A 26746-nucleotide genomic window follows, 5' to 3' on the forward strand; every position below is an offset into this window, starting at 1 on the left:
AAAACAAAAAAAGAAAAGAAGTATTTTTTCTTTCTGCTTTTTTTCTTAGCGTCATCTTGACACTCATTAGACCCACGCGCCTGAAGCTCTTTCAATATATATATGGCCACGTCCATGTTTATATTGAACCGAAATATATTGCATTGTTTAAAAAAAACAATTAGAATGAAGTCTTCGAATAAAAAAAAACGCCGTTATTATAGATTTGTTAGTTTTACCACTAACAAAAAAAACATACTGCATTACTACTGTAAAATTATATTATATTTTTTTCTCAGTTTTACACTATATGGAACGATAATTATAAATGTAGAACGATAATTATAAATGTAAAAGAAAAAAACATAGCTAATGGGTACACTAGTGTCACAAATTATTATTATCATCCCTTAGAATAATAAAAACTAAATTTACACAGACACATTTTGCACTCTTTTCGCAAAGAAACATTAGAACCTCCCTTTCCTTCTTCAAAATTAGAGAGGAGAATAAATAGGGTCGAGCTGGGTGGAGGGTGCGGGTATTTCGGCGTGCTTTTCATTCGCGGCCACAAACGGAATATGTGTCGCTGAGGTCGTAAAATAACCGCAGTCATAAATAAGTCGCCCCCCCTCTCGGTGTCTTTCTGTGCTTCCTCTACAGGCTCTGACTTGTCTGAATGGCCAAACTGTAGACAGTTTGACTACCGATAGAGACAAAGCCTATTTTTACTTTTACTTCACCTCCCCACTTCATCAGTTCCCCCATCTCTTCGTTTTAAAGTAATACTGTTCGTCGTAGGAGGACAAATATGAAATTTAATCCCCGAGCCGCGCGTTCTATGCAGGATTACACAAACTGATGGAGAATCTGTCTTCTGAACTTTTATTTTGACCTCTCGCTCTCTCTCTCTCTCGCTCTCTCTTGTTGGCAGGACGCTCCGTTTCCTCTCCACTTTGTGGGAACGGGAAGCAACAGCATTGTGTTGGAGCTGACTGTGGTGTAATCATTAATGAGCACTAACAGTCGGGACAGGACAGGCATGGCCTACAGCCTGGGACACACACAAGACGGTAATACTATTATTATATATACAGCCTATTTGCATTAGCACGGTATTAACGTGATTGTGGCTTTGGTATTATATCTGTGGTAGGCCTATACCAGCACCAGCCCACAGAGTAAATATGAAGAAAGAACTTTGAAAAATACAAATAATAATAATGATAATACTAATAATAATATAAAGGCAGAATCATAGCTTTTCCTGATTCGAGGTACAGCTCTGCTTAAGCTAAGAATATTGTCAAGCCAATTGAAGTGTTGGTATAGTAACATACCGAAAGTTTTGTTACGAAGCATCTATGTATTTTATATGACAATTTTTGCAGAGATTAGCAGTTTATTTAAAGTATAGATTAATGTAACATTTAAGAATAACTTCAGAGGAGATCTCACGAACTTGTAGTTTGGTTCTAATGCTGGAAAAGCAACATGAAATATCATCATCTTATCATCTTATATCATGTGACTGCATGGAAATATTCATAGGCAACACTGCATGATGACATTGTCCTCCATGTTGCACGTGGACATATATTTATGTGTCATTGCAGATGCAATTGCAGTTGGGAGAAGCGAGTGGCAGACGACACGAAAGAGCAGAGCAAAGAAAAAAACGACCTAAACTTTGGAAACATTTTGCTATTTGAGAACCGGATGGTTGGTCCCTGTGCGAGTGTGTGTCAGGGAGAGGAGTGGGGTGGACATAAAGGAATAGCAGAAGGACATAGTCTGCTTTAAAGCTAGTAAAGAAGTCACATTTTATGTCACGTGACCTTATGCTTTGTTGCGTTTTACTGCCTGATATTTCCTTGTGTTGACGGGGATATTGAAGTCTACCAAACTTTAACTTGCCGTCCACCAGTATTGAAAAAAAGGGAACGGGGCTGTGTACCGACGCTGCTGAGAGCATTACCATGACATTGGGTGTGCTAGACCTTTGTGCCGAAATTCAACGAATTATTTATTTGAGTAACTACAATACAAAATGGGAGACTTAAAAGACCACAAATAACATAAGCTACCTCGGATGGCCTGTTAGCTGCTTTAACCACCCCAAAATCAGTAGGCTAACAGCCTTCCAGTCATTAGCTATATAGTTATTAAGTTTTTACCACTGGTCCAACACTAATAACAGGGTAATGACAAGAAGCGAAATCTGTTTTAAGTATATGAATCATAATGACACAAATAAATAGAAACTGTAGAGAGATGGAATGGTCTAGATTATATCAGAAAACAAAGAAAGAAAAAAGTTAATATTCTGGGACATTCTCCCACGTTAAAAATTGGTTGGATGACAATTACAAATCCCATCTTTTTTCTAAACGGATATGCGTTTTAAGCCTGCTGTATTCCTGCACAGTAAATTTAATGGTGCAGCTTCAGAGTAAACAGCCGAGAGGCGCTGAAGGAACTCCAGGAATCCGGGAAACTTCAGAGATTATCGACAATTAAAGCTGAAAGAGTCAGGCGGCTGCTTTATGGCTTTATGGGTCCCTTTCACCTTTTGCGTGTGTGTGTGTGTGTGTGTGTGTGTGTGTGTGTGTGTGTGTGTGTGTGTGTGTGTGTGTGTGTGTGTGTGTGGAAGGGGGGTATGTGCGAAGGAGAAAGAGAGAACTCAGGACTTTTATGGTTTTATGACTTTTTATGACTCCTTGTAAAGTCCGAGGAATGGCTACGAACTGAAAAACAGGCCCGCAGCAAAACAGCAGATGAACAAATGTGCTGTTCTCCGCACAAGTAACGAGCACTGTGCAGCTCACCTGTGGTTTATTTCAGCCGTGGCAGTGAAAGGATCGATAGCATTTCACGGGTTAAATAATTAACCGTCTATGAAATTAAAAATTCACTGCTTATCCTACTAAATTACTCTTATGTGTCATTTTAGTACGAGTTATTTACAAAAAGGAGTTCAAAACTCTGCGCGCATCAGACTGGTCCTTGTCTGGCAGAGCAGACATTTTAAGTAGGTGGTCTGTTATAATGTCATTAATTTAGATATTTTATGGGTTTTACTCATGTCAGGAAAAACGGGGACATTTTTTGATATAAGTAGAATACTTTCGCTCTTAGGATCGTATAGAAGATTGCAGAAGTTGTGATGCTTGGAGATAAAAAGTTCATGTGTTCAGAGTTTAGATACATAGAGCTTCTATTGCTAATTCTCTTGCTCGGTGTGTGTGTGTGTGCGTGCGCGCGCGCGCGCGAGAGAGAAAGAGACCTCTTCTGCTGCACCAGTTAATGACAAACTCCAAAAAACTGCCTGACTAGTACTTTCTCTTGTTTAATATATTAATCGTTTCCAGGCAGCGCCAGTCGACTCGCCGCGTCCTTCAGGGTACTGTGAGCACGCGCTCCAGGTCAGTTCACTGGACTATTACCGGTGGACGCGAGCCCTCAGCCACAAAAGGCCTCGGGACCAGTTAAAGTTTAACGGGTGGGTGAATGCAGCATCAGAAAGAGCCGCATATTTTTCGGCTAAATAAGAAGACTCGAGCTTGATTATTCAAACTGTGTTGTTCGACATTATTTGGTCAGACGAATAATAATAATAATAATAATAATAATAATAATAAGGCACTATCTGGTACTATCATCCTGGCAATCGTTATTCTAACTGCACAGAAAATCCTGTCGAGGTATTTATCCGCTGCGCAGACCACAAATAGGTGAAGCGAAAACAAATGTTGTATCTGATCTCAATACTCTGAAATTGAATACTCAATTTAAAGTGAGACTATGCTAAAGTCATAAATTAAACAGAACGCCATAGTTTTCCCTCCATGAGGGTCTTTCAGATGATTACACACACGTTCACAACTGGAAACATATATCTGAGTGGGGCTGCACAACAGATTTACAGATAAGCGCAAGTGATAAAACCACAAAGCAAGGACGAATTAATATGCTTACACACACACGAACACGGTGAAGCCCATGCACTCACATTCCCTGCTTGCCGCTCTATTCCGAAACAGCCCTCCTGACCAATCAGCATAAATTTTGCATCCAGAATTACTTTTCCTTGAGCACATCCAGTGCTCGTGCGCACGCGCAAACACGCACACACACAAGCACAGCATTCTTCTGGGATTTTGTACACACACGGTTTTCTCCACGTTTCATTCAGCAGTGTAACAGCACCCAGCCTAACCTTGGCAACAAAGCAGGACGGAGAGAAACACCCGTTTCTCTACCTCAGTGCTACAAGTCGACCTTTCCAACCCTACATCAAAGACAAAAAAAATCTTCAGCATACACTCTTGTGAAAGCACACAAAAGCTTTTTGTGCCACTCGCTGGGGTTGACCTGGTATTGTTTTTCCAGAGGTAATACATAAGTAAAATTGCGGGCATGGTTTTTGTAAATCGCATTGACACTGACCCAGGGATGTATAACTTGTGTTTCCGAGTCTTGAGAAAGAAGAACCTGTGTATGTGTCTATGTGCTCTTTGGTATTGTTGTTAACGGAACACTAGATGGCACCAGAGTGTCTTGTTAAGTGCGGACTCTGGGCTGCTCTGAAGCTTCATTGTAAGGACTGCCGTCGAACACAAACAGCCTCCGGATTGTGTCTGTCTATAACCGTTGCTCCCAGAGCTGTGTGATCACAGCTTTACAGGAAAACAGACTATTGGCTTCAACTTATCTACCAAAACAGAGAACACAAGACAGAAAGACACACATTGCTCGTACCTTATATACCACTCTCTAAATGTTACTGTCTTCATTTAGTATTATATAACAATTATATTTGTGTTAAATTATCCATTTTAGTTCCAGAATTTCAAGACATACATTAACATCTGTATATGATCCAAATTGTTTGACGGTTAAATATAACTACATCTGTAGTATGTGAAAAATGTATAACTAAAGATGACACTTCTAAATATGGTAAATAAGACCGTAAACATCTCTCGAGTCCGTGATTATTAATGCACACACATACATAAACACACACGCATACTGCTGTTCTAAACCTAGTCAATGATTATAATAATAAAAATAATACTACACTGCTGACAATAATGAGTGTCAATAGCTGATTTGAGATTCTGCGTGGTCTTTCTCTGTTCAATAACCTCAATACTATATTGATATCTGCGACAAAAATATAAATATTTTAGCATACGTGTTTGTTAAAACTCATAAGTATGCTCAATGCATTTCAGTAAAGTCATGTTTTTAAAGCAAATGTTTCACGGTACCTGGGACCAAAAAGAAATTCAATTTCAAATTTAATTAAATTTTATCTATACAACGCCAACTCACAACAGTCTCATAAAGGCGCTTTATATTGTAAGATAGGCCCTACAATAGAAATGCCTTCTAATCGCAAACAGATTTAAAAAAAATATACATAATTTATTATACATTTTATTTCTCTGTTCTATGTTTGCGTTTGTTTTACTTATCACGTTCAGCATACCCCGTAACTTAACGAATGCACGATTGATTTATGTTCCGTTTACCACTACAGACGGAATAAAGAATTGGAAAAGTGCCGCAGATCTGTAGCCACGACTTAGTGTGATCGTGGCTTTAGAAAGTCCGGCACGGCGTATTGCATGTGGCTCACAATATATCCCTAAAACGAGGCAGTGACTTTATCTTAAAGAACTGGTGTTTATTGACAATACTGAATTTCTCACAAAGCAAGACTGTTGATTCTAGGATATATGTTCATCATGCTACAGCTTACTATTAGGCATATCCTTGTGTCTACTGTGTGTTTTAAACCATCCTGCATAAGAATGATTGTGTTAGCTGTTCATCTACAAAGCGGAATTGGAAACGACTCGAAATGTGGTTTAACTGTAAAAATACATGTGCATACATTTCTATGAGTGGTTTGTGAATAATTTGACAACAACCAAATAAATGACTATAAGGTAAAATACAAGTTGTTAAAGTGTATATTTGTCCAGCGAAAATTTCCACAGCCGTTTGCAGACCTGCAATGTTCTTAGATAATCAGTCAGACCCTGTTTTGTATGAGGAGGAATATCAAGGAGCACATATGAGCGTTAGTAAATAACATGTTACAATAAGAAAAACCACATAAGCTTTAAACATTGGGTGATGATGATTTGTCAGACAAGGGTAAAAATAAAGATAAAATCTTCTTTTTTTGTCCTTGTGATCAAGTGTGTGTGTGTGTGTGTGTGTGTGTGTGTGTGTGTGTGTGTGTGTGTGTGTGTGTGTGTGTGTGTGTGTGTGTGCGCGCGCTCTGAGATGAAAAGTCTGGCTATTTGATATTAGAGACGGCAACAAATTGGAGACCAAGGAGATGACACCTACAGGTGTGTTTGTGACTGTGGGGTTGTGATTGCAGGGAAAGAAAAAAAACGTCTGCTCCAGGGAGGAAATGAGAAGGGAACCAAAGTCATAAAAGTGAGACAGACAAACATGCCTTGCTTGTAAACTATCTCTCTCTCTCTCTCTCTCTCTCTCTCTCTCTCTCTCTCTCTCTCTCTCTCACACACACACACACACACACACACACACACACACACCCGCTGTCAATCTAATGAAAAAAAAAATCGAAACAGAAAAACCTACACGCTGGAAGTAAAACACTGACAAAACCCCAGAAGCTCATCTTCAATTCACCTGCAGCCAGATGCAAACCCCCAAAATAGAAAACTGTTGCTTTTATCTTTAAAAGTCATAGTAAATGAGGGACTTCAAATTCTGCCAAAGCCATCAGATCAAAGCCAGTCTTTTTCATTTGCACATTTGCCTCCTTCCTGCAAACACAATGCGCAGCTTTTGGAGGAAAAGCTGGAAGCTAATCTTTCAGTTCTCAAACAGCCGAGTTTCGAGCAATAGATGGCTCCTCGACAGCTAATACCACTATTTAAACTAACCAATATATCTGTATAGATCCAGCTAGGAAACCGTTTATTCTGAAATGGCGGAGCAACGCTTCGTTTAGAAAAAACAAACAAAACAAAACAAAAAACAAATGAATCAACTAGATGCTGCAGAATTGAGAAAAGCTGCGCTGACTCATTTTCTCTGCTCCTTTAACAATGCGCATCATGCAGGGTTGCGTTAAACGTGCGTGGACGGCTCTTACCGTTTGTTGATAATCCGTCACGAGCCCACACACCTGCCGGTCACTTCCTTGCGTTCGAACAAGTCAGGCAGTCTGGAATGGCACGAGACAGCCCTGCACTGGGTGGTAATTAGGTGGATGTAATGTTGAGGAAGTGCAGGAACTGGGGATGGGGGACTGCTGTCACCCAGGCGTCAAACCACCACCGTAGTCTTCATCATCCTTGCAGTGACAAGTGACAAATCAAATGTCAAATTGAAATTAAAAATGTAAATCATGAGGGCATCTCCGGGATGCTTTCTCCGGGTTGGGTCCCACTGCTCGCCCCTTCTTTGTCTCATCACAGCGGAACTGTCCTCATCCAGATCCGCCAATTTGGAATAGACAGCAGCAGCACGAGACCAGACGGAGCAAGAAGCCATAGCGAAGCAGGAAGAGAAGAAGCAGGAGGGGGAGGGGCGGCTTGTTGTCGGCGTCTCGCCGTGCCGGTTTCCACAGTCACAACAAATATTCTCATTAACTCGCTCGTTTAATTACAGCCGGGTGTTCATTTCCTGGCGGTGGTCGGACTCCGAGTGGAGCCTTGCAGGAGCAGGGAAGGACAGGCGGCAGCTCGGGCCGGAGCGGAGTGCTGCAGCAATATAGCCACTTGGGAAATCATAAAAAGTTCATGTTCACGTTAAGCGCGTCCACATGACCCGCCCGTCGGCCAATCCCCGCGCGCGGTCACTCATAAACTTGTATCACAAAGTTGTAAATTTTCATAAAACAACAAAGAATTTATTGCATTTCTTCATGGAGTGTTGTTAGAACCGAGCTGCTCCTTCTCTTATTTCATTCTCCAGGCCGCCATTTTCTTCATCGACCGCTTCTTAAAAAGCAAGCTAAAAGCTTTCAAAGCACTGGAGAGCGTGAAGAATTTTGCCACGCATTATTGTGGATTTTTCATGTCATGCTTTATATTTATTTGATTTTTGTTCGTTTTAGATAATTAGACAGAGCTTCCTTATTATCTTCACTGTCATATTTGCATTATATTTTCATTAACGACACGTGACAATATTTAGACCCAAAATGTTTCAGAAACCAGATGTAGCTATATAAAGACAAGGTAGGAGGAATAATGTGGAGCAAACAAGTTTCTGTTTCCATACTGCATTTGAGATTTTTTTTAGTACAACACCAATATTCCGTGTTCTGCTGTTGTAAGAAGACCTGGTGTCAAAACACAGACAAGTTTTCTTTTGTGAAAGTGGCACGAACGTAAAGTCTGCGTCCCTGGTGCTGAAATATGAATCAGCTGAATCAACAGAAATCTCTCATCTTTTGAAGCCGCCTATGCGACATTTTTTAATTATTAATGAATTAGTTTAAACGTCATTCTTTGCGTTTAAAGTGTTATGACACAAGGGATTGAACGCAGTGTATCGTAGCCTACTGTGGAAATGTATAAGTGAAAATGAGTTAAATGAGAGATCCCTAGACAAACAACAACAACAACAACAACAACAACAACAACAAAAAACAGCAGTGGAGTGTAGTACCTGTCCCGGCTTGAAATGTTGTGAGTAAAAGTGGTTTCGCAATGCGGCAAGGCGTCACCATTTAAAACCTGCAGGCCCGAAGCCGAGGATAGCCAGAAACTGCAGCGAAAGTATATTAATGTTTTTACAGATATACAGTTAGAAATCTGTGTGTTCAAGCACATCAGAGCTTCATTTCAACGACGAGTGTCTGGAGTACACCTGACGTAAAGTCTTTGAACGCATCATTTTATTTGGTAATGCAGGTCTTGTTCTCCCACAAAGAAGTCCAAATCCAACGCTTCCTGAATCTTAAAGAGGTTGCAGTCTAAATTGCTGCAGTATGACGAACCATTCCCCGCATCTACTACAAGAAGATCTCTTCAAAGAATATAAGACCTTTCAAACGTTTAAATTAGGTTTCGTTGATATTAAAACCCAGTTTATAAGCGAATTTGCTTTGACAGCAGACTGGAACCACATCCCATATGATCAAAAGCGCCAATATTAGCAGAATTAGTATTTTCTGTGTTGTTAGTCAAGTTGGTCTGCATTTATCTCTGTCATCCTCTGTATGATGCGTCCTATTTACAGGCTCGACGTTTGGCAGATTTCAGATTTTCTTTTAAACCCTCACTGACCCATGTGTGACCTTTCCAAACCAGCACACTGTCTGGTTAGCAGGAGAAGGGGATCCGATGCTTCCTCTATCTGAATAGCTCGAGTTAAATTTTAACTGAAAACAAAACAACTGCATAGAGCAGATAGAGCAGGACGAAGAACTAGTCCATCCTCCCATCTGCTTTATTCGTCTGATGCCTTTATTGGAGTTTTTGGCCTCTTCATGGATGCACCCCCCCCCCCCCCCCCACACACACACACACACACACTCATGTTATGATACTGGGTGGCTTTTTAAGGCAAACACTCCTTGAAATGTCTGATGATACTAAAGGCGCAAACTTGATATTTTTGGCCGAAGAACAACAACAACACAAGAAAGTCCATTTTTTTCTTATCTTAAGTAACAAAGATTTTCTGCTGATGCTAAAGGACTTGGATTATTGAAGCACGTTTTTGTAAATAACACCCTTTTCTTTAGTAACATAAAAAAGATTTTTAAATATTGAAATGGTGATGAATAAAAAGCGTTAGCCTTTATTAATGTTATAGATCGATGTATAGTCAATAATGTTTGGTTGTTTGTTTTAAAATCAAGCAAACAAACAAAACAACTGCGTTTTGTACAAATATTTGATCCCACTAGATACCAAATCTTGTATTTTATTACATTATAATTCCATCCTTTAGTTTTACAGGGCTCGAAGAATACTGTGCTAGCATCAATTATATCTAAGCACATCTTTCAAAATAAGCGACTGTTAAAAATTAAGTTTAGGGGAAAATATTATATTCAGTCTTCATTTGTCTAAATATTTGTCACTAGAATTATGTTTTCAGTATATAAAATTACTCAGTATATATATATATATATATATATATATATATATATATATATATATATATATATATATATATATATGCACTAACAGCAACTAAGTAAGGAAGCACTGGTGCAAACAGTCGATTAATTTTAATTTTATTTTAAAAACGCGATCATTTAAAATAAAAATCAGCCTTCTGCTGCAACGAAATTTGTTGGAGCACCTTACCACATGAATGTTTCATATGAAATGTCTCGGTCTATCTTTATACATTTATGGTAACAACGTCTTATAAGGTAAAACAGAACTTTCAGACACTAAATAACACAAAAACAAACAGGAGTATAATGCAGTACTGCTCGCGGACAATTCTTCCTACAGTTTTCCCATTAAGCAGAATACCTGCTGAGTCATTAAAAAAATAAATCTTACTGTTTTAATCTATTAGTAGCATTAAAATATGGGGGGAGGGGGGGATATAAATTAACCTCTTCCGCTAAATATTGAGGGGACAAATCAAAATATTGCGGAGAGGATTGCCTACTTTCGCTCTGAAGTGATAATAAGAACAATAATAACAGAAACAAAAAGCTAGTATAGCTCTTGGATTGTGATTTATGGGCTCAGACTTTTTCAAACATAAAAATATATACATACATAACTGCACATGGAATAGATATAACACGAATCCACAGAAGTCACAAGTGCTGCTGTTCATTGCATCAACAACCATCTCGTGCCTTTCTGCCGCAAATCACTTGAGGTAATAACACGAAGGAGTCTAGGATTCTTGAATTGTAACAGAAGAGTTCTTTGTTGAAAATGGTCCTATCCTGTAAATTCTGATACATTTTTCTTATCTCTTAAAATCTATGGTCACACATCAGTCCTCCTCATCGACCGCCTCCTCTTCTTCTCGACTCACTGCTGTGGGGGCGCCGCTCTTCGTCACAATGTTCTCCTTTTTCCACTTCATCCTCCGATTTTGGAACCAGATCTTGATCTGTCTCTCTGTGAGGCCGAGAGCGTGCGCGACCTCTATCCGCCGTTTACGCGTTAGGTACCGGTTGAAGTGGAACTCCTTCTCCAGCTCGAGGGTTTGATGCCGCGTGTACGTCTGTTGGCCTCTTCGTCTGTCAGAGACTGGACAGAAGAAAACACATTCTCTTTCAAAACAAAATCTTCCTCGAAAGATTAGGAAATATGATGTAGGTTAAAAAACGCTTGTTGACTCGTCGGTTAGTTTTCGACTCCACTTTCTGGCAAACCCGAAAAACTTTTAAATGATGGGGAAACGCGTAGTTTCAGCTTCTGCCTGTCTGAGATATACTTCTATCCTTTTCACCTACAAAAATAATGAAAGAATTTAGAGAAACGGGCATAATCAGTCTGACTGTGATTACTGATGTGGAATTTTTAACTAATTAATACAGTCAGTGTAAACGGACACGTGCACATGGCAATGTTGGTAGAGAACTGTTAATTCAATTTAAAACTAAAGAAAAAAGCCTCTTCTTGTGAAAAATGCATGAATCCGTGAAACTGCATTGACCTCCTGTGTTTATGAGGTCACACATCGCCTGAAGGTTAAAAAAAAAATAGGTCACATTTTTAAATCTCAAAGGTCATTTGCCGGCCACAAAAACGTCCAAGCGCATTTCCTCTGCACATCGCAGTAAAAGAAAGCTTCTTGTACTGCACCCATGACATTTAGAGATCAGTGGAAATCTATTGTGTACTGGACGATTTTCAATTGGGATCACAGTGCACGACATTTTTAGGTGTAACCCAGTGAAAATCTAGGTATAGCAACCGAGAAGGTATTTTACATGGTTCCTGTAAAATATTTACACATGATGGACGGATCACAATCTGTATCAACATCATTGTCTATAAAGACATCATTAATGGGGCAAATATATATTTATCATTAGGAATGATGACTGAGTATTTTTATGTACTGAAAATATAATTTTTGTGAAAAACCTTTAGACAAATCTAGTCCCCTTATTGTAATGTGTTCTGTACAGCTTCAAAACAAACTATTCAATTCAATTCAATTTTATTTATATAGCGCCAAATCACAACAGTCGCCTCAAGGCGCTTTATATTGACAGTAAAACTATCTCTTCCAAAATGATCATACAAAAAATAAATAAAAGTTGTATTGACTAAACGTTTTCTTCTACTATGTGAATTGTAGGTGAACCCAATAAAGTTGCAGCTGTAGCTTGAATACCATTCAAGACAATGAAATACTTTTAGTGAATATATATAGATAAAATCTATTAAAGGTTAGTTTTTTTTTAATCAGAATATCTGGTCTTCTGATGAATGTGTTCTTATTCTGCCTAAATGACATTGACTGTATGACATGGAAGCACAGCTCATGAATCTTTGTCTGTTGTACTTGTCACTATACAAGAATCATATATCACAGATGTGCAATCATAAAATCTATATCAAAACCAAAATTTAAGAAATTACAATAAAGGATTTGCAGTGCCTGTCTGTGATTTGCCATCATTCCTTTCTGTGTGTATAAATTTCACCAAAAAGCAAAAATTAAATACATACTTACGAAAGGTAGGTGTGTGTGTGTGTGTGTGTGTGTGTGTGTGTGTGTGTGTGTGTGTGTGTGTGTGTGTGTGTGTGTGTGTGTGTGTGTGTGTGTGTGTGTGTGTGTGATTATGCATGATGTGATTTCATTTCCTAATTATATATAATTAGGAAATGAAATCTTTTGGGTAAAAATCAGTCTATGAGCTTGTAAAAGAATCTTGACTCCATCCATTTCCTTCCACTTATTCGATTTCCAGGTCTCACAGGGCAAGAAGACAGATATAGCTTGGAAATACTGCTAATCTGTGACAAGGTAACACAGACAAATAACATATAACAATTCATGATCACACACACCTGTGGTCGATTTAAAATGGCATAATGCCATGCACTGTTTTAGTATGACAGAGTATCTGAAGAGAAAGACACAGAGAGCACGCATCACGGCGAATGTCCCTAGAGGAGATTCAAGCGCAGGGACATCTTGTTGTGAGACAACACTGCACCACTGTGAATGTCAACTCACTCAGCCAAAAGCTCTCAATTTCTTTTCTTTCTTTTTTTTGGTTTGTTGTTCTTTCTTTCTTTCTCTTCTCTCTCTCTCACACACACAGACACCAACCTTGTCACATTCAAATGCTAAAAGAGAATATGATGTTCTGATGTTTATTTCCTGTCCACGGTTATTTGTTTTTCCACCTTTTTAGATGTAATTATTAAATACACATTTCAGGGAATGTATTTATGAATGTAATCAATACATTTAATTAAAAAAATACTTCCAGTTACTTCCATCCTTGCAGCTGCTATTTGTGTTTGAGGACATTGTAATAACTGGCTGGTTCATGCGTTTATCTGTTTATTCTTATTCATGTCAGTGGATATCTCACTGTTTTCTCCTGTTTCACGTATACACGTTATATGGTATTTTTTCCCCTTAACTCACAGTCCATAACAATAATTAATAATGATTGAAGGAGAGTAATTACAAACATAAACTCATATTTGTTTACATATATGCCTACATACACATTGCTCTCATTGTCCTTAAAGAGAAAGTCGATAACCTGCACTTAAAGGCTCACCAAGAATATTGTCGAGTATCTCAGTGTGTGCAGTCTCCTCTGGGTTTGTGCCACAGATCAGTATGTGTAACTGTCAGCACCTAGACATGTTTTGCTAGTTTGTGTGTGTGTGTGTGTGTGTGTGTGTGTGTGTGTGTGTGTGTGTGTGTGTGTGTGTGTGTGTGTGTGTGTGTGTGTGAGAGTGAGAGTGAAATTCATTTTCGCTGGTAATATTTTCTGCTCAGCAGTGATTTTCTTGAGCCAGATTTGGAATTCTCTGGCAGTCAGTGACAACAAGGGGATTTGCTGTTGCTTACTCTCTCTCTGGTGCAAACACACACACGGGAAACCAAAACGAAGTAATTGAAAAGAAGTCTGTTGGTGTGCTTGTGCGCACATACACATTCGAAGAGAGAGGCCAGCAGTCTCCTTAATCAACACTATCAACGGGAACATCCGGGTCTTCTCTGTCCAGTCATCTTCGGATGCCTGGATCTAAATCAACATCTATAAATTGATTGGCTGATTCGACCTCAGAACACTCGGTCTCTCAATACACATTAAATAAAAATAGAGAAGACTAGGAATAACAACAATACGGATTTTGCAGTGCCTCTGCAGTGCCTGCCTGTGATTTCCCACTATTTCTTTTTTTAAAAGATTTTTAATTAGTCTTGGTAAAATATTCTAATTATATTTGTAGGCCACAATATGTGGGCTAGTATTTTATTTGTCCATTACTAAGTTTTTATAATTCTATATGACACACGTTGTTTTCACTTTTCTGCCTGAAAACGTGAAACTCCAAAATAATTTCTTCATTCTTTACAGTTTAATGTTTATACATTATGGAGCTCTTGAAATGAAAGACACTTCAAATTTTTTGTTATGCTGTCAGTGAGATAAGCACCCACACGGGGGCTGTGGGACAGGAGGACTGTATGGTGACAATAAAGAATAGTGAAACCTGGGTCCCCTACACACGAAACTTGTCTTTGCTTTTTTCTTATCGTAAAAACATAAAGTAAAGCACAGAGTAAGTGTACATTAATTATTTAACAAATACTTGGTTATAAGATTTCCTTTTATGACAGCTTTGACCATACATCTTTATAATAGTGCCACTTAAAAGCGCAGGAAGAACCTTCAGGTTCTCACCTGCGAGGCAAGGCAAGCTTTAACATTTTTCACTTCTCTCCTATATGATTCCACGTGACTGTTTACTGTGTGGGGCAAAGATATCTTCAGCGCTTTTACGGAGGTTTTACGCAACAGTATTCCTAACCTACATCCCATATTGTATCACATGTTCAATTTTACCAGTTATAAAAACAAAACATGGTATCTTTGTTGTAGTTCGAGACTCAGTATCCATTTTGCATACAGCTCGATGTCGGCATGCCAGATCAGTTCGTGGGAAAGAGCAAGCCTTCAAAGATCTGCTAGTTTATAGTGTTTATAGTGGTTAGCTTATTGTGTGACAGTACAATAGCACAATGGGCTTTCAGCGGACTGGTTTGTGCAGACAGTGAAACATAAGGATGAGGTGAGCTGAGCCAAACACTGACTGTGATGATTCCACTCCTGACGGCCAGGTGAAAACTATTTTTCTTCATTTTCAAACAGTCAGAATAAAGCTCCACCCTGCCCCCCTTTTAAACACAATATCACCTCATGAATATTCATAAAGTCTTAAATTCTGGTTTTATGGCATTATGGCAGAGCCATAAAAGAACTGCAGAGTGGGTAGGGGTGCTGTAAAATAGTTGCAAAAGACCCTGACAGGCATAGTTCATCAACCCACAGTGGCCGCTGCGCAACCGGGCCAACAGTTTAAAGACCGTTTAACGAACAAGGACACACACACACACTCAGTTCTCTTTCTTAGTTCACCTCCCTGTGTTCCCAGCTGACGAGAGGGGAGGGCGCCTCATCACCTCTCATAACTTTCTATCCCCATCTCTCCTCACCTGAGCTTTTCATCCAGGGGTAAATACGCAGTCTCTCGTGGTTTAGCCTTCTTTGATCGGGGCTGCTCTGCCTCCTGGAGGTCGGCTCAGGAAGCTTCGGAGCCAGCGAGCATAACTGAGTCCGATTGAGTGGGAACAGCTCTGCGGGGCACCTCAACGGCCGAACTCCCAGTGAGTTATAACCTCCTGCTGAGCATATTTCTGTAGCCTCAACACCCCTAATGCCCCCGTTTAGTCCCGAAAGAGAAGACCCAAATGATAAAGGAGAAGAGGAAGAGGGAGGAGAAGAAGAAGAGGGAGGAAACTGGACTCTGCTGCTGCCTCTCTCACTGGATGCATAATGGTGGCGATATCCTCTGGACACGAAGGCGCACGAAGAAGACACGGCGGGAAAAGGAGAAGAAGACGGACAGTGAGAAGTTGAAGTGTCCGCTGAAAGCAGTCCACAGCTCATTGTGGATTGTTGGTATTTGGTAAACAGCGCGTTGGCGAAGTCCAACGAACTCATAATTTGGCTCCGGTGATTTGTGGGCCTGGGTGGTTGAATGTCGATCTTTTTAGGAGCGACAGTGAATTATTGGTGGGGTATTACTGTCTATAGTTTTACACACACACACACACACACACACACACACACACACACACACACACACAATCACCCCACCCTGTATTTCTCATCCCCCACCTCCCATTGCCTCCAAGAACACGTGACGGAGCGTCCATGTGATGTCAAGATGTCCAATGGCGGACGGGGTTTCCCTCCGGATGCAAAATCATAAAGGGATCACAGGGAGTGACTCCTACAACATGTAGAACATTATACAAAAAAGTCGGGGCAACTCAGAATCTTCGCCAATCACCTAGAAACCAAGAAGACTGAAATCTGACAAATATTCAACTCAAAGTTAAATCATTAACTGCCATACTTGAAATGGGCTTCAAACAAACAGCAGAGGACACTATTAGAAGAAGAACAATTGGAACGTATGCGAAGCAGCCGAGCAGACTTCAACAGAAAACGGAATTCTCTTGTTCTCAGTGTCTTGTCCCGGCTCATGGTTTGAGGGGACCACACATGCAGAGAGCAGAACAGACGAGCTGTTGTGTGCCTGCAGTGGGCCGCTGCTGTCTGGTCAGTACAGGCAGAGTGATAGACGAGGATGTAATGCAAACAACAGATAACGTTTAATGGAAGCAGTCCAAAGGTGTCACTTTGAAAATAATTCTGTGAGCCAACGGTGAAAGATGAAATCTCTCCACTAATATAAAAAAAAAAATTACGTTTTAATATTGCTCATACCATATCACGCTCCAACTATAAAGCAGGCAAACAAAAGTTAACGAGTAATGGATATGGTTTCAAGAACAAGCATACCGAGTCTTGATCTTATACAAATTCACCGAAGAACACAAAGCGCACCTCTCTATGCCGTTTCATAAATCACCTTTACTCTTGAATTCAGCTTTAATGAATCATGCGCCCTCGTAGATTCAGAGAAACTCACCTAGTGTGCAGGTGCTCTGCTACGTCCTTAGATGTTCAATTTCCACGCAGCATTCAATTCAATCAGGATTAAATCTGCGCGTTGAGTCTAAATAAGAGTTATGAACTGGAAGAACGAGGGAGAGTTTGAGGATTGAGAAAAAAAGATTTGTTTTTGGTGACTAGTCAGACATAATCGGATGTAGTACGCTTCAACCTCTGAAAAAAGGTGGCATCTGTCTCGGTTTTAACTGTTCATGTAGCAGGACAAGATCGCAAAGCATGGCTATGACGTTTGCATGCAGTTGTTTAACATCAGGAACCCCCCGCCGAGATTAGATATTTTAATAGTATGCTTTGATCATACTTAAAGTGCTTATTAAATCAGAAATATATCAGTCATGATTACTTAGCTCACCAATCAGATATGATAAAAAAAACTCCTTGGAAATGTTGTCCAGTGTGCCCCAAAACATTTATATTTTGACAACTACAACTGCCATATCCCTCATTTACAGTGTGTCTCTATCTCCTGCTGGTAAAATATTATTGGACATAAAATATCTGAATTTCAGAAGCGGGACCACATCATTATCCCAGTTCTACAAGCCGTTCGTTCTCGTTTTGGTGCCCCACTCTCCCCCCCCCCCCCCCCCCTTTTTTTTTTTTTTTTCAATTCTTTCACGTCTTCACTTCTCATTAGTATGAGTATCTGCCAGGCCCGGGAGCCGCCACGGGTCCCCTCCAAGGCCTTCTCCAAACCGCAGCTTAATTCATGTTTGAGCCATTCGCCTTTATCTACTTAAACGCTGTCAAACCTAAACTGAGGACATAAGCCCAGCTAGTGAAATGAACAAGTGCAGTCTGTAAATATGTACTCTGAAATTATATTTTCAAGTACAGGCTTCTTAACTGTGGTTCATTACTTTAAAACTAAAAATGACAAACAGAATGAAATATTTCGAACATTTAGGTATACATTAGTGCATGTGCTTTTATTGTGGAAACTGCACATGTGGTCCACTTTGCCTCAATATGTCAAAGCCTGTTAGATTTGTGCAATTATTCGAAGCCTATTTGTCGTCCTATTAAAGCTTTACTCTGAATCTGTCTTCCAGCCAACGCCTGAAAACCCGACCAGCCAAATATTCAGTGATTTGATAGCATTCAAACCCAGACTTCACGGATACGCTACAGTTTAGGTGAATGCGGACAAGCGCATGCTCCCTGAATTTGAGCTTCCCATATGGAAACAATCGGATCTGAAGTATCACCGTGATGATGATGATGGAAGACGGTGTAATGATAACTTTAGAGGTCTCTAATAATGTAAATGCAGGTGGAGTGGCACGCCATAAATAAAGTAATGTTTGGAAGGATGAGGATTGTGCGCGAGTGTGTCACCGTGAGGGTATAAGAGGGTGGATGTCTGTTGTTTTAAGAAGAGATTTCCGAGTCAAGGCTAAATGTTTGGCCTCGTGAACTGAGCGGTCTGGCAAGTCTGCGTGGTGATAGAGTGAAGAGGGATAAAAAGGAAAAGGATGGAAGGATGCGGGAAAGGATGGAGAGTGCCACACAAAAGATGAAAGGCGGGGATTATACGATTATACGAAGACATAAAAGGAACCCTCAGCTTCGACTTTTTATCACATTTTCCCATTTTTATTCTTATAAATGTTCTTGCTTTTGAATCTGCACTGCGCGCATGCGTTTAACCCCCCTCCCCAAAGAGAAAACAACATAAGACAAACACCACCGATCAAAAAACAAAATAAAACAAGAAAACAAACAAATAAACAAAGGGAAAAAACGACAGTTAGAGGGTGTAAAAAAGAGACCCGACCTACTAAAACGGCATAAATAGGCAGTTTCATGTTGTTGGAAATTTCATTAATTGCTACGTCATCACCATCATCATCAATCATTGCCATAACAACAACATAGAAGTGAAAAGTACAGTAAAAAGTGCACCATTATCATCGTCGTCATCATCATCATCATCATCATCATCATCATCATCATCATTTTAACTTAAAAACTATACAGCTGCCAAAGATAAAATTGTTAATGATTAACTTCTAACAATATAGAAATGTTTCCACGATAATTGTTCCACAAAGAAAGAAAGCTATCTTTTTTTTCTTCTTTTTAAGTTTATTTTAAACACTAGTGTAGACTATGTTTTCTTGCTTCATTGTCACGTTTTTTTCCTCTCAAGTCCATCTAGTTAGCCAGTCACCATTTTTAGAAACTCACGTTCCCTTCCAACGATTGAATCGTGGAGACAGCAGGGGAGTCCAGTGGCCTCAGTTAAGAAAAAACAGCCCACCCCTCACCCCATCCTGCCTAACATTTACACCCACCCTGTCCCCATCTACCCCATTTTCTTTCTCCCCTACATTTGCTTGTGGCTTTTCTCGCAGCAATCGTCGTTCACAGAAGCCTGTGACCCCGCTGTGCCTGCCACCGAGCCTCCTCCACCACCTCCTTCTCCACTTCCTCCTCCTGCACCACCGCCACCTCCGCCGCTGACGCCATCCCGCAGCTCCTTCTCCCTCCTCTCCCTCTCCACTGCCTCCTGTTCGCTCTTGCTACTGGGGAACTTGTCCTTGTTGTTCTCCTTCTTCCACTTCATCCTCCGATTCTGGAACCAGATCTTCACCTGCCTCTCCGTCAGCGCCAGCGCGTGCGACACCTCGATACGGCGTTTCCGGGTCAGGTAGGGGTTGAACAGGAACTCCTTCTCCAGCTCCAGGGTCTGGTAGCGACTGTAGGTTTGGCGGCCCCGCCTCCTGCCAGCAGCTACTGGGGGAAGGTGGGAGAGTGAAGAGAGAAAATTGTTAGACACAAAACTTCATTCTTCCATGTCTAATAATCAACTTGACACCACGCACACACGCACTCAAATGCACTTGCGTGGGAAACCTTCAGCACTTTCAGGTTTTCGTGAAAATTTACCTTCGCCTTCGTGATATTTTGAGTGTTTCTTTTTCTTATGGATTTGGTAATGCTCTCATTATTTCTGACGTATTACTGTACCTTTACCAATATCAACTGACTGCGAATATTGTAGTGAGTGCATCGTGGTGTTAGCAAAGTCTCCTCGGTCATTTTGAAACGCCTCTGATTTTAATACACAAAAGAGTGGTGGATGTGGATGAAATTTAACTTAAGCAAACAAAAAACGTTTGATGACTTTGCCTGAAAATAAGTTTCCAAAGTGTTGCTAAATTCTCCCATCTAAATCAGTGCTTTTTGTCTACTTGCTATGGCTCCTTTCGTGTTGACCTTTAACTTATAATGTTTACATGTCTATATTTCATATTGCTCTTATAACAATTTCAACACTATACACAAATTGCCACCTTGTACGTCTAAACCTCACCTTGTTGGAGGCGTCTACTGGCATGTACACTCCCAGGTCATCGCTTTTCCTCCAACAAGTTCTTTGTTCTGCTAATGATGGGGAATTAGCTTTCGTGCCAATTACAGTAGGCTCGTTTACAGACAGAAATGAACACGACTCACAAAGCGAGACATCGTCCAGTGTTATACAATTTGCAGTCTGGATCAAATACGCATGTGCCAAAGGAAAAAAAAAAACAGTTTAATGCAGGCGCTGTGAAATTATGTGACAGCCGTACGTGAAGTTACAAGAGCACAGTAAAAATGGACGCACGCGCTCTTTGAACACGAGTCTAAAAACTGAAACTCTATACCGCTCAGCCGGTTTTACTGCAGTAATTAAGACGTCTCTTATGTAGACAAATCAACTGAAGACTTCCCCTTGTGCATATAAATATTTAGTACTATAAATGCATCGTAAATGCTTTTCAAACGTGAAAAATACTCAGCGTATTTGAGAGGAGCCTAAAGGTCTTTTCTAAGGACTTTAAAAGATGCCCACAATGAAATTTTGGAATAAGAAGGAACTATTTCTCAAAACATTTGCTAAATGCAAGTCCGCATTGTGCTGTAGTCTATTGATATGGTTTGGTTGTTTTCTGGCATTCGTATCATTTTATATAAACCCTTGGAAGGTACATTTTTCAACAAACTGGGCGATGTTTTAAATTGAAATAATGTCTAAAGGTTAAGCTAAAATGCATCCAACATGACATCTTGGGGCTGTTAATAAACTCCAAGTTGTTTCAGCGTAAAGTGGACGATTAAAACGACACATTTAACCATGACAGCCTGGCAGCAGTATCTCCACGGTTTATACAAAGAGGACATTTGTGTAAGTGATTATATTTCCATAAACATGTTTGTCTTTCGCCTTTATTATTATGTCATAAAAAGGGAGCGCCGTGCCATGGACAAAATATGCCAGTGGCCATAAAAGCTTTGAAGTAAAAAAGGCTGCGTCCAAAGTATTGCTCTGAAGGGAAACTCAGCTTTTACAAGTTTTGTATTGATTGTCGCTAATCGTGCTCGAAGACCATCGATCTGGGAACACGTTGAACCGTATTGGACTAATAAGAATGTTTTATGAGAGAGCGAGAAAATTCATATTTGATGTTTTTGTTTTTTGGGGACGGGGGGTCGTCAAGCCTCTAATGGACTTCTAGTGGACTCTGGGTCTACAGCCCCCATTTCACATGCAGACAACTATCTCTCCGCAACGCTAAAATGTAAGGGTTTAAGTAAAGTTTGAGGGCATAGTCTCATATAGTCGACCACTCTGATATAGGGTGACACTAGGGGTGACACTAGGGGTGACTAGGTAAATGTTGAAATTTCCTGCACTACACTGTATCAAGAACACATCTTACCGAAACAGTTGTACAGGTTGCGGTCTAATTTTTAAAAAGAGCACAAAGTTTACATGTCCACAATATGGCAACAAGCCGCGGGAAAAGATTAGACATGGAAATGCAAAAAGTTGTAAGCGGTGTAGAGGTCCTCTGTGTGTGTTGTCAGAGGAGTGTGACAGTAGCCGTGCTATACAGTTTCTTACGACGCAACACCACGAGGAACTGAACCTTCAATCCTCGCCGTTTACGTACAGCCTGTGTTCGAAGAATATATGTGTCTATGAGAAAGATAAGTAGAATAATAGTTCTACTTATCTTTCTCATATAAATGTTAGCTTGTGTTTTTTCCATTAAGAATATATGCTACCTTTGTGGCATGCTGTATTGTTGAAAATGTTGTTATAAGCTTACAGTAATGAAACAAATTTAGTTGTTTTCCTTTACAAAGCCACTGGAACAAATACTAAATAAATGTACGGGAGATGACATTTGAGGAAGGAGACAGCAGATGCCAGTGAAAGCTGGGCCAACGGGAACTAATACCATTACACATAGACATTTATTAGCTGGCCTAATCACATTTCTGTTCTCTTTGTGTCATGTTTAAGGTCGTACAGAGAAATCATTTATCAAGACTTCCAACCACAGGGGTGAAGTCGTAAAACTGGCTCATGTTCGCAAGTTTACAGTCAAACTCTGATATTACACCCCACCTTTGGAATATATATATATATATATATATATATATATATATATATATATTCCAAAGGAGGGGTGTAATATATATATAAAATGAAATGGAAGGGGAAGAAGAGTAAAAAGACTAAAACCTTAGTCCGCTCGGTCTCTGGTGCGTCTCCATTTTATCATTATTTTATTTTGTTTCTGTTTTTGTAAAGAGACTTTACACACACAGTTATGATAAGCAGGGAGTCGAGCAAGTACATCGTTTTAAGATGTAAAATACCAGAATTTACACTAACGCTGAGGCGGAAATGTTGTAGGAAACGCTTTGCTAAATCGTGCGTAAATGTGAATTGCCCGCTATTATTATTGCTAGGTTCTTTAGCAGCTGGGTAAAAAGCTGCATCCTGTAAGGATGGAGAGAAGGTAGCTTCAGATTAATACACATCTGAGTTGTTGTTTTATTTATTTATTTTTAATTTTATGATCATTAGCTTGAAGTCACAAAAGTTCAGCACAGGTCATAACAGCGTCTGCAGCCCTACTTTGAAAATACAGCCGAGAACATAAGCCATAAAATAAGCGCGCGCACACACACACATACTCACACACAGAGCAGGAGAGAGAGATATGGACTCAGACAAAACAGGCTACTATACATGCCAGTCCATTCACTCTCTCCCTTCAAAGCACAAAAACAAAAATGCCAACTTGCACAAGTCTTTAGGTCTGACTGTGGTGCTGCCTTACGTTATAAATTAGAACCCGGCTCTGCTTTAAAACAGTTCTTTCAAAGAAAGTCACATTTATGCATCTTACGTGATTTATAATGTGAAGGAGTTGAACCGATCCGGCCTCATCTATATATCAATGGCTTTTTGCACCACAAAACACAAAAGCGAATTAAATATGAATCCGAGGGACTTCTGCTGGGGGATAATTTTGTTACGCGAGGTCTGTGAATTTAGAAACCACAGACGCTGTGCAATGGCAAAAAAAATGCTCTCTCTGTTCTCACATGCATTCTCTGAGCTCTGTAGACAACTGACCACCGTGTAGCCAAATAATCCCACCACAGGCAAGTCGTAAACCGAAAAAAACAAAGCCCAGTAAAAGTTTAACCGGGGTCAGAGCTGCATGTCCAAAATGTGTCGGTGAGGCTGGAAACAACTACCTTCAACATCTCGGTATCTTCTTCCTGTCTGTTGAAACTAAGATTTTCTGCGTTTAGTTCTAACTGGAGGCACTGAGGTTCAGTTCCCCCTCGTCAACCACCATTTCTCCCCGTTTCTTGTCTATTTTCCATCACCCCCTTCTTATCCCGGGGCTTTTCCTCTCTCTGTTTGGGACGGTGCAATTAAACCCTAAAGTCATTCACACATGTTTTGCTGCTACCAATAAAACCATAAACGTGCTATTGTTTCCCCACTTTGAACGCAGGAACCTCTAATTGTTCTCCCTAAATTGCTGCTTTCAAAACAACTTCTCCAACTTTCTCCCACTATTTCCTGCTCCCTGTATGATTATATTTTCTGCCTTCGGTTCCTGGAGGACAAGCAGCTTTGCTCTTACTGCAGACTGCTTTGTAGGAGTGAAGTTCTATGGTTTGGAGGGAAAAAAGAAGAGAAAAAATTTACTAGACTCGCCATTTCCTCACCTTGCGGCCTCATCCAAGGGAAGAGTTGCGTCGGCGAGGGACTCTGCTCGGTGCCCTCCGCGTCCTCGCTCCCGAGTCCGGGCGCGCCTCCCAGCTTACAGTCGCTGTACTGAACCAGATCCGCGTCCTGGGTGCCGAAAAGTGTCTGCCGCTGCAAGGCGTCGTATCCGTAGAAGTTCCCTGGTTCACCGTGGCATGTGACCGCGCACGGGCTCTGCTGGTATGGGTTGCTGGGCAGCGTCGAGGCGCTGTGGTGGTAGAAGTCCTGGATTTGCGGAGCGTGCTGGAAGGTGGCGCCGGAGCTCGGGCCGTACACCACGGTGGGCCGGCTGCCAGCCAGGTCCTGCGCGAACCCGCACTCGTAGTAGTTCGGACGTAACGAGTCCCCGCTTTTATATTTGGAGAAGAGCGAGTTGACGAAATATGAACTCATCTTTTGTGTTGTTTTCTGTTTTAATTTGTGTTCGGCTCGGCAGAGTCAGAGTCAGGGTGAAGGAAGAGACCAGTGGCTTTCAACTGTTTTCTTTTTTTTCCTGCTGCTTCTGTGGTACGGTTTGAGGCAGACACACACACACACACACAGATAGTGAGCAGGGAGAGTGAGGCAAGTCCGCCGCCGGTGTAAGTGACCGTTGTTGTAGTATTTTCCACCTCACGGCGGCAACAGACGAGTCGGTTGCGGTGTGAGTAACGGTGACGGCAGCCGGAAATGTGAGAACCACAACCAGCACCACAACAACAATAATATAACAATAATCACAGTGACTCCATAGAATTTCCAGCCCAGAGGAAGAAAAATAAGAGGAAGGAGAAGAAGAGGATAAGGAAGGGCTCGTGCGCATCACAATTCCGGTGTTTGCGCTGTAAGCCCTGTCGCGCTCTCAAACGGCTTTTCCGTGATTTACTCCCCTGCAAATGAGTTGTTTCATATTTTTCTCCTTCTCCCTCTCTCTCTCTCCCTTGCTCGCTCTCTCTCGCTCACCCCCCCCCCCCCCCCTCTCTCCGGCTGTGTCTCACGCGCCCTCTCTTTCTCTCGCCTCCTGGGCCAGGGTGTGTGTATGTGTGTGTGTTTCAAGGATAATTTGCATCTGTTATCAGCTCTTCATCCCATTGGGTTTCGAGGCATACCGACAAGTGTGCACCAGCCCGCGCGCAAACCACACACAAACACATGCGGAGTCTTTTTTTTTTCAATTTCCCCCGTTCTTTTTGCGCACGCACGCGCTTATAAACTGATAGATGATAGTTTCCGTCTGACGGAGCCTCTGTGCGCCTGTGATTATAAAAATGTAATGAGAGAAGGAAAAAAGATGGGAGAAGAAACGGGGGAAGGAGAAGAACAGGATGAAGAAGGTGAAGAATATAAAGCAAGAAAAGAGGACACACACACACGGGCGCGCGCACACACCGCTCCTCTATCCAACCAAAATAAAAAGCGAAGCCTTAAGTTTTGCACAGGTTAGTGTTGGCTGCACCGGTGCTGCTATGTTTATGTGTGTCATTAATGAATCGTTCTTATTTCTCACCCTGATTCCTTCAAGTGGAGTTGCAGTGGAAGCGAAGGCGTGAAAATATCAGGGAACCCGACAGAGAGTGTTTAACTCACAATGAAACGAGAGATGGGGAGGGTAGATGGGGGGTGAGTAGACCAGAGTTTCCCTATAAATTTAACTGAGGTTTTAGCATTATTCTTTCCGTTTCGACTGCTGATGTTTGCGTGTGGCCAGAAAATAAACACGTCTTCTTATAATCATGTGCTTGTATAAATATGCAAGGATGACCAGCAAATGTAACAGGCGAGGAGAACGTGGCTGCTAACGCTGAGACAAATTATAAAGCAGAGGGGCTTGGTTTGCTTGTTTATGTCCTTTCAGCTGAGAAACAAAAAGGGGGCTTTACGATGCGCCCTTTGCAAAACTGGAGGCCATAAAAGCCCTATCCTTGCTACGTATCGTAATTTTCGTCTCGTCTTCCTTCAATTCCGGCACAATAATAACAACAGCAACAATAAATAAATAAATATTTGATCTAATTACCAAGACTCATCCACTTTGTGATGGGAGTTCCAGTACAGCAGCTGCTCTAAAGTCGTTTTCAGACTCGGTTAATATTATTTTATTTTCGAGCTATCGCTGCTAAAAGCAGCCAAAATAAACATTAAATGAATTAAAATTACCAGAATTGATTTTATTTACGTTTCACGGCCATGACACAAGAGGCCAAAATTCCGGCAACAGCCAGAATTACAGACTGAGCTCCTTTAAATCAGCTGATTGTCTGCCTGACTTTACGAGGAGTAATTGCTGCCATATTTTATTTCCCGAATATGATCTTATTGAAACTTCTTCACTCCGTGTTTTACACTTCCAATAAAGAGTATGATTATGAGATTTGATATCTACATGGTGAGATGAGAATGTGGTTCTCAAAAAAACCAAAACCAAAAAAAAACAGCTAAATGTTCACACACTGGGCAAAACAGCACGAGGGCTC

The 26746-nt window shown here is 40.8% G+C and overlaps 3 protein-coding genes and 1 long non-coding RNA gene across 8 annotated transcripts in view; 1 reads left to right on the forward strand and 3 right to left on the reverse strand.

Moving 5' to 3' along the window:
* hoxb3a (homeobox B3a) overlaps positions 1-7771 on the reverse strand; it is a 79092-nt gene extending 71321 nt beyond the window's left edge. For all 3 annotated transcript variants that reach the window (XM_085403080.1, XM_085403072.1, XM_085403074.1), the window contains exon 1: positions 7130-7771. The gene's annotated coding sequence lies outside the window, so the exon portion shown is untranslated. The remainder of the gene's footprint in view (positions 1-7129) is intronic.
* Positions 616-2706, forward strand: LOC146670949 (uncharacterized). Its single transcript, XR_014911390.1, has 2 exons — positions 616-1052; positions 1596-2706. It is a non-coding gene; the product is annotated as an uncharacterized LOC146670949 (long non-coding RNA).
* A 2449-nt stretch (positions 7772-10220) lies between the features above and the next one.
* Positions 10221-17803, reverse strand: LOC146670950 (homeobox protein Hox-B7a-like). Its single transcript, XM_085403096.1, has 2 exons — positions 15673-17803; positions 10221-11219 (listed from the first exon to the last, which is right to left on the reverse strand). Exons 1-2 carry the CDS (start codon positions 16178-16180, stop codon positions 10960-10962), a joined length of 768 nt encoding a protein of 255 aa, XP_085259222.1. The 5' UTR covers positions 16181-17803; the 3' UTR covers positions 10221-10959.
* hoxb8a (homeobox B8a) lies at positions 11090-25839 on the reverse strand. Of its 3 annotated transcripts, none has more exons than XM_085403092.1 (3): positions 24254-25839; positions 19555-19960; positions 11090-11219 (listed from the first exon to the last, which is right to left on the reverse strand). In XM_085403092.1, the coding sequence occupies exons 1-3, from the start codon at positions 24684-24686 to the stop codon at positions 11213-11215; spliced, it is 846 nt and encodes a 281-aa protein (XP_085259218.1). In that variant the 5' UTR covers positions 24687-25839; the 3' UTR covers positions 11090-11212. The 3 variants fall into 3 exon arrangements, with proteins under 3 accessions (XP_085259218.1, XP_085259220.1, XP_085259219.1); XM_085403094.1 differs by having other exon boundaries at positions 19555-19957; positions 24254-25830; XM_085403093.1 differs by lacking the exon at positions 11090-11219 and having other exon boundaries at positions 18849-19960; positions 24254-25834.
* Positions 25840-26746: the final 907 nt, after the last annotated feature.

Source organism: Rhamphochromis longiceps, linkage group LG4 (assembly GCF_057381845.1).
Source record: "Rhamphochromis longiceps isolate RC_006_pf linkage group LG4, R_longiceps_female_GT1.1, whole genome shotgun sequence".
Taxonomy (NCBI): Eukaryota; Metazoa; Chordata; class Actinopteri; order Cichliformes; family Cichlidae; genus Rhamphochromis; species Rhamphochromis longiceps.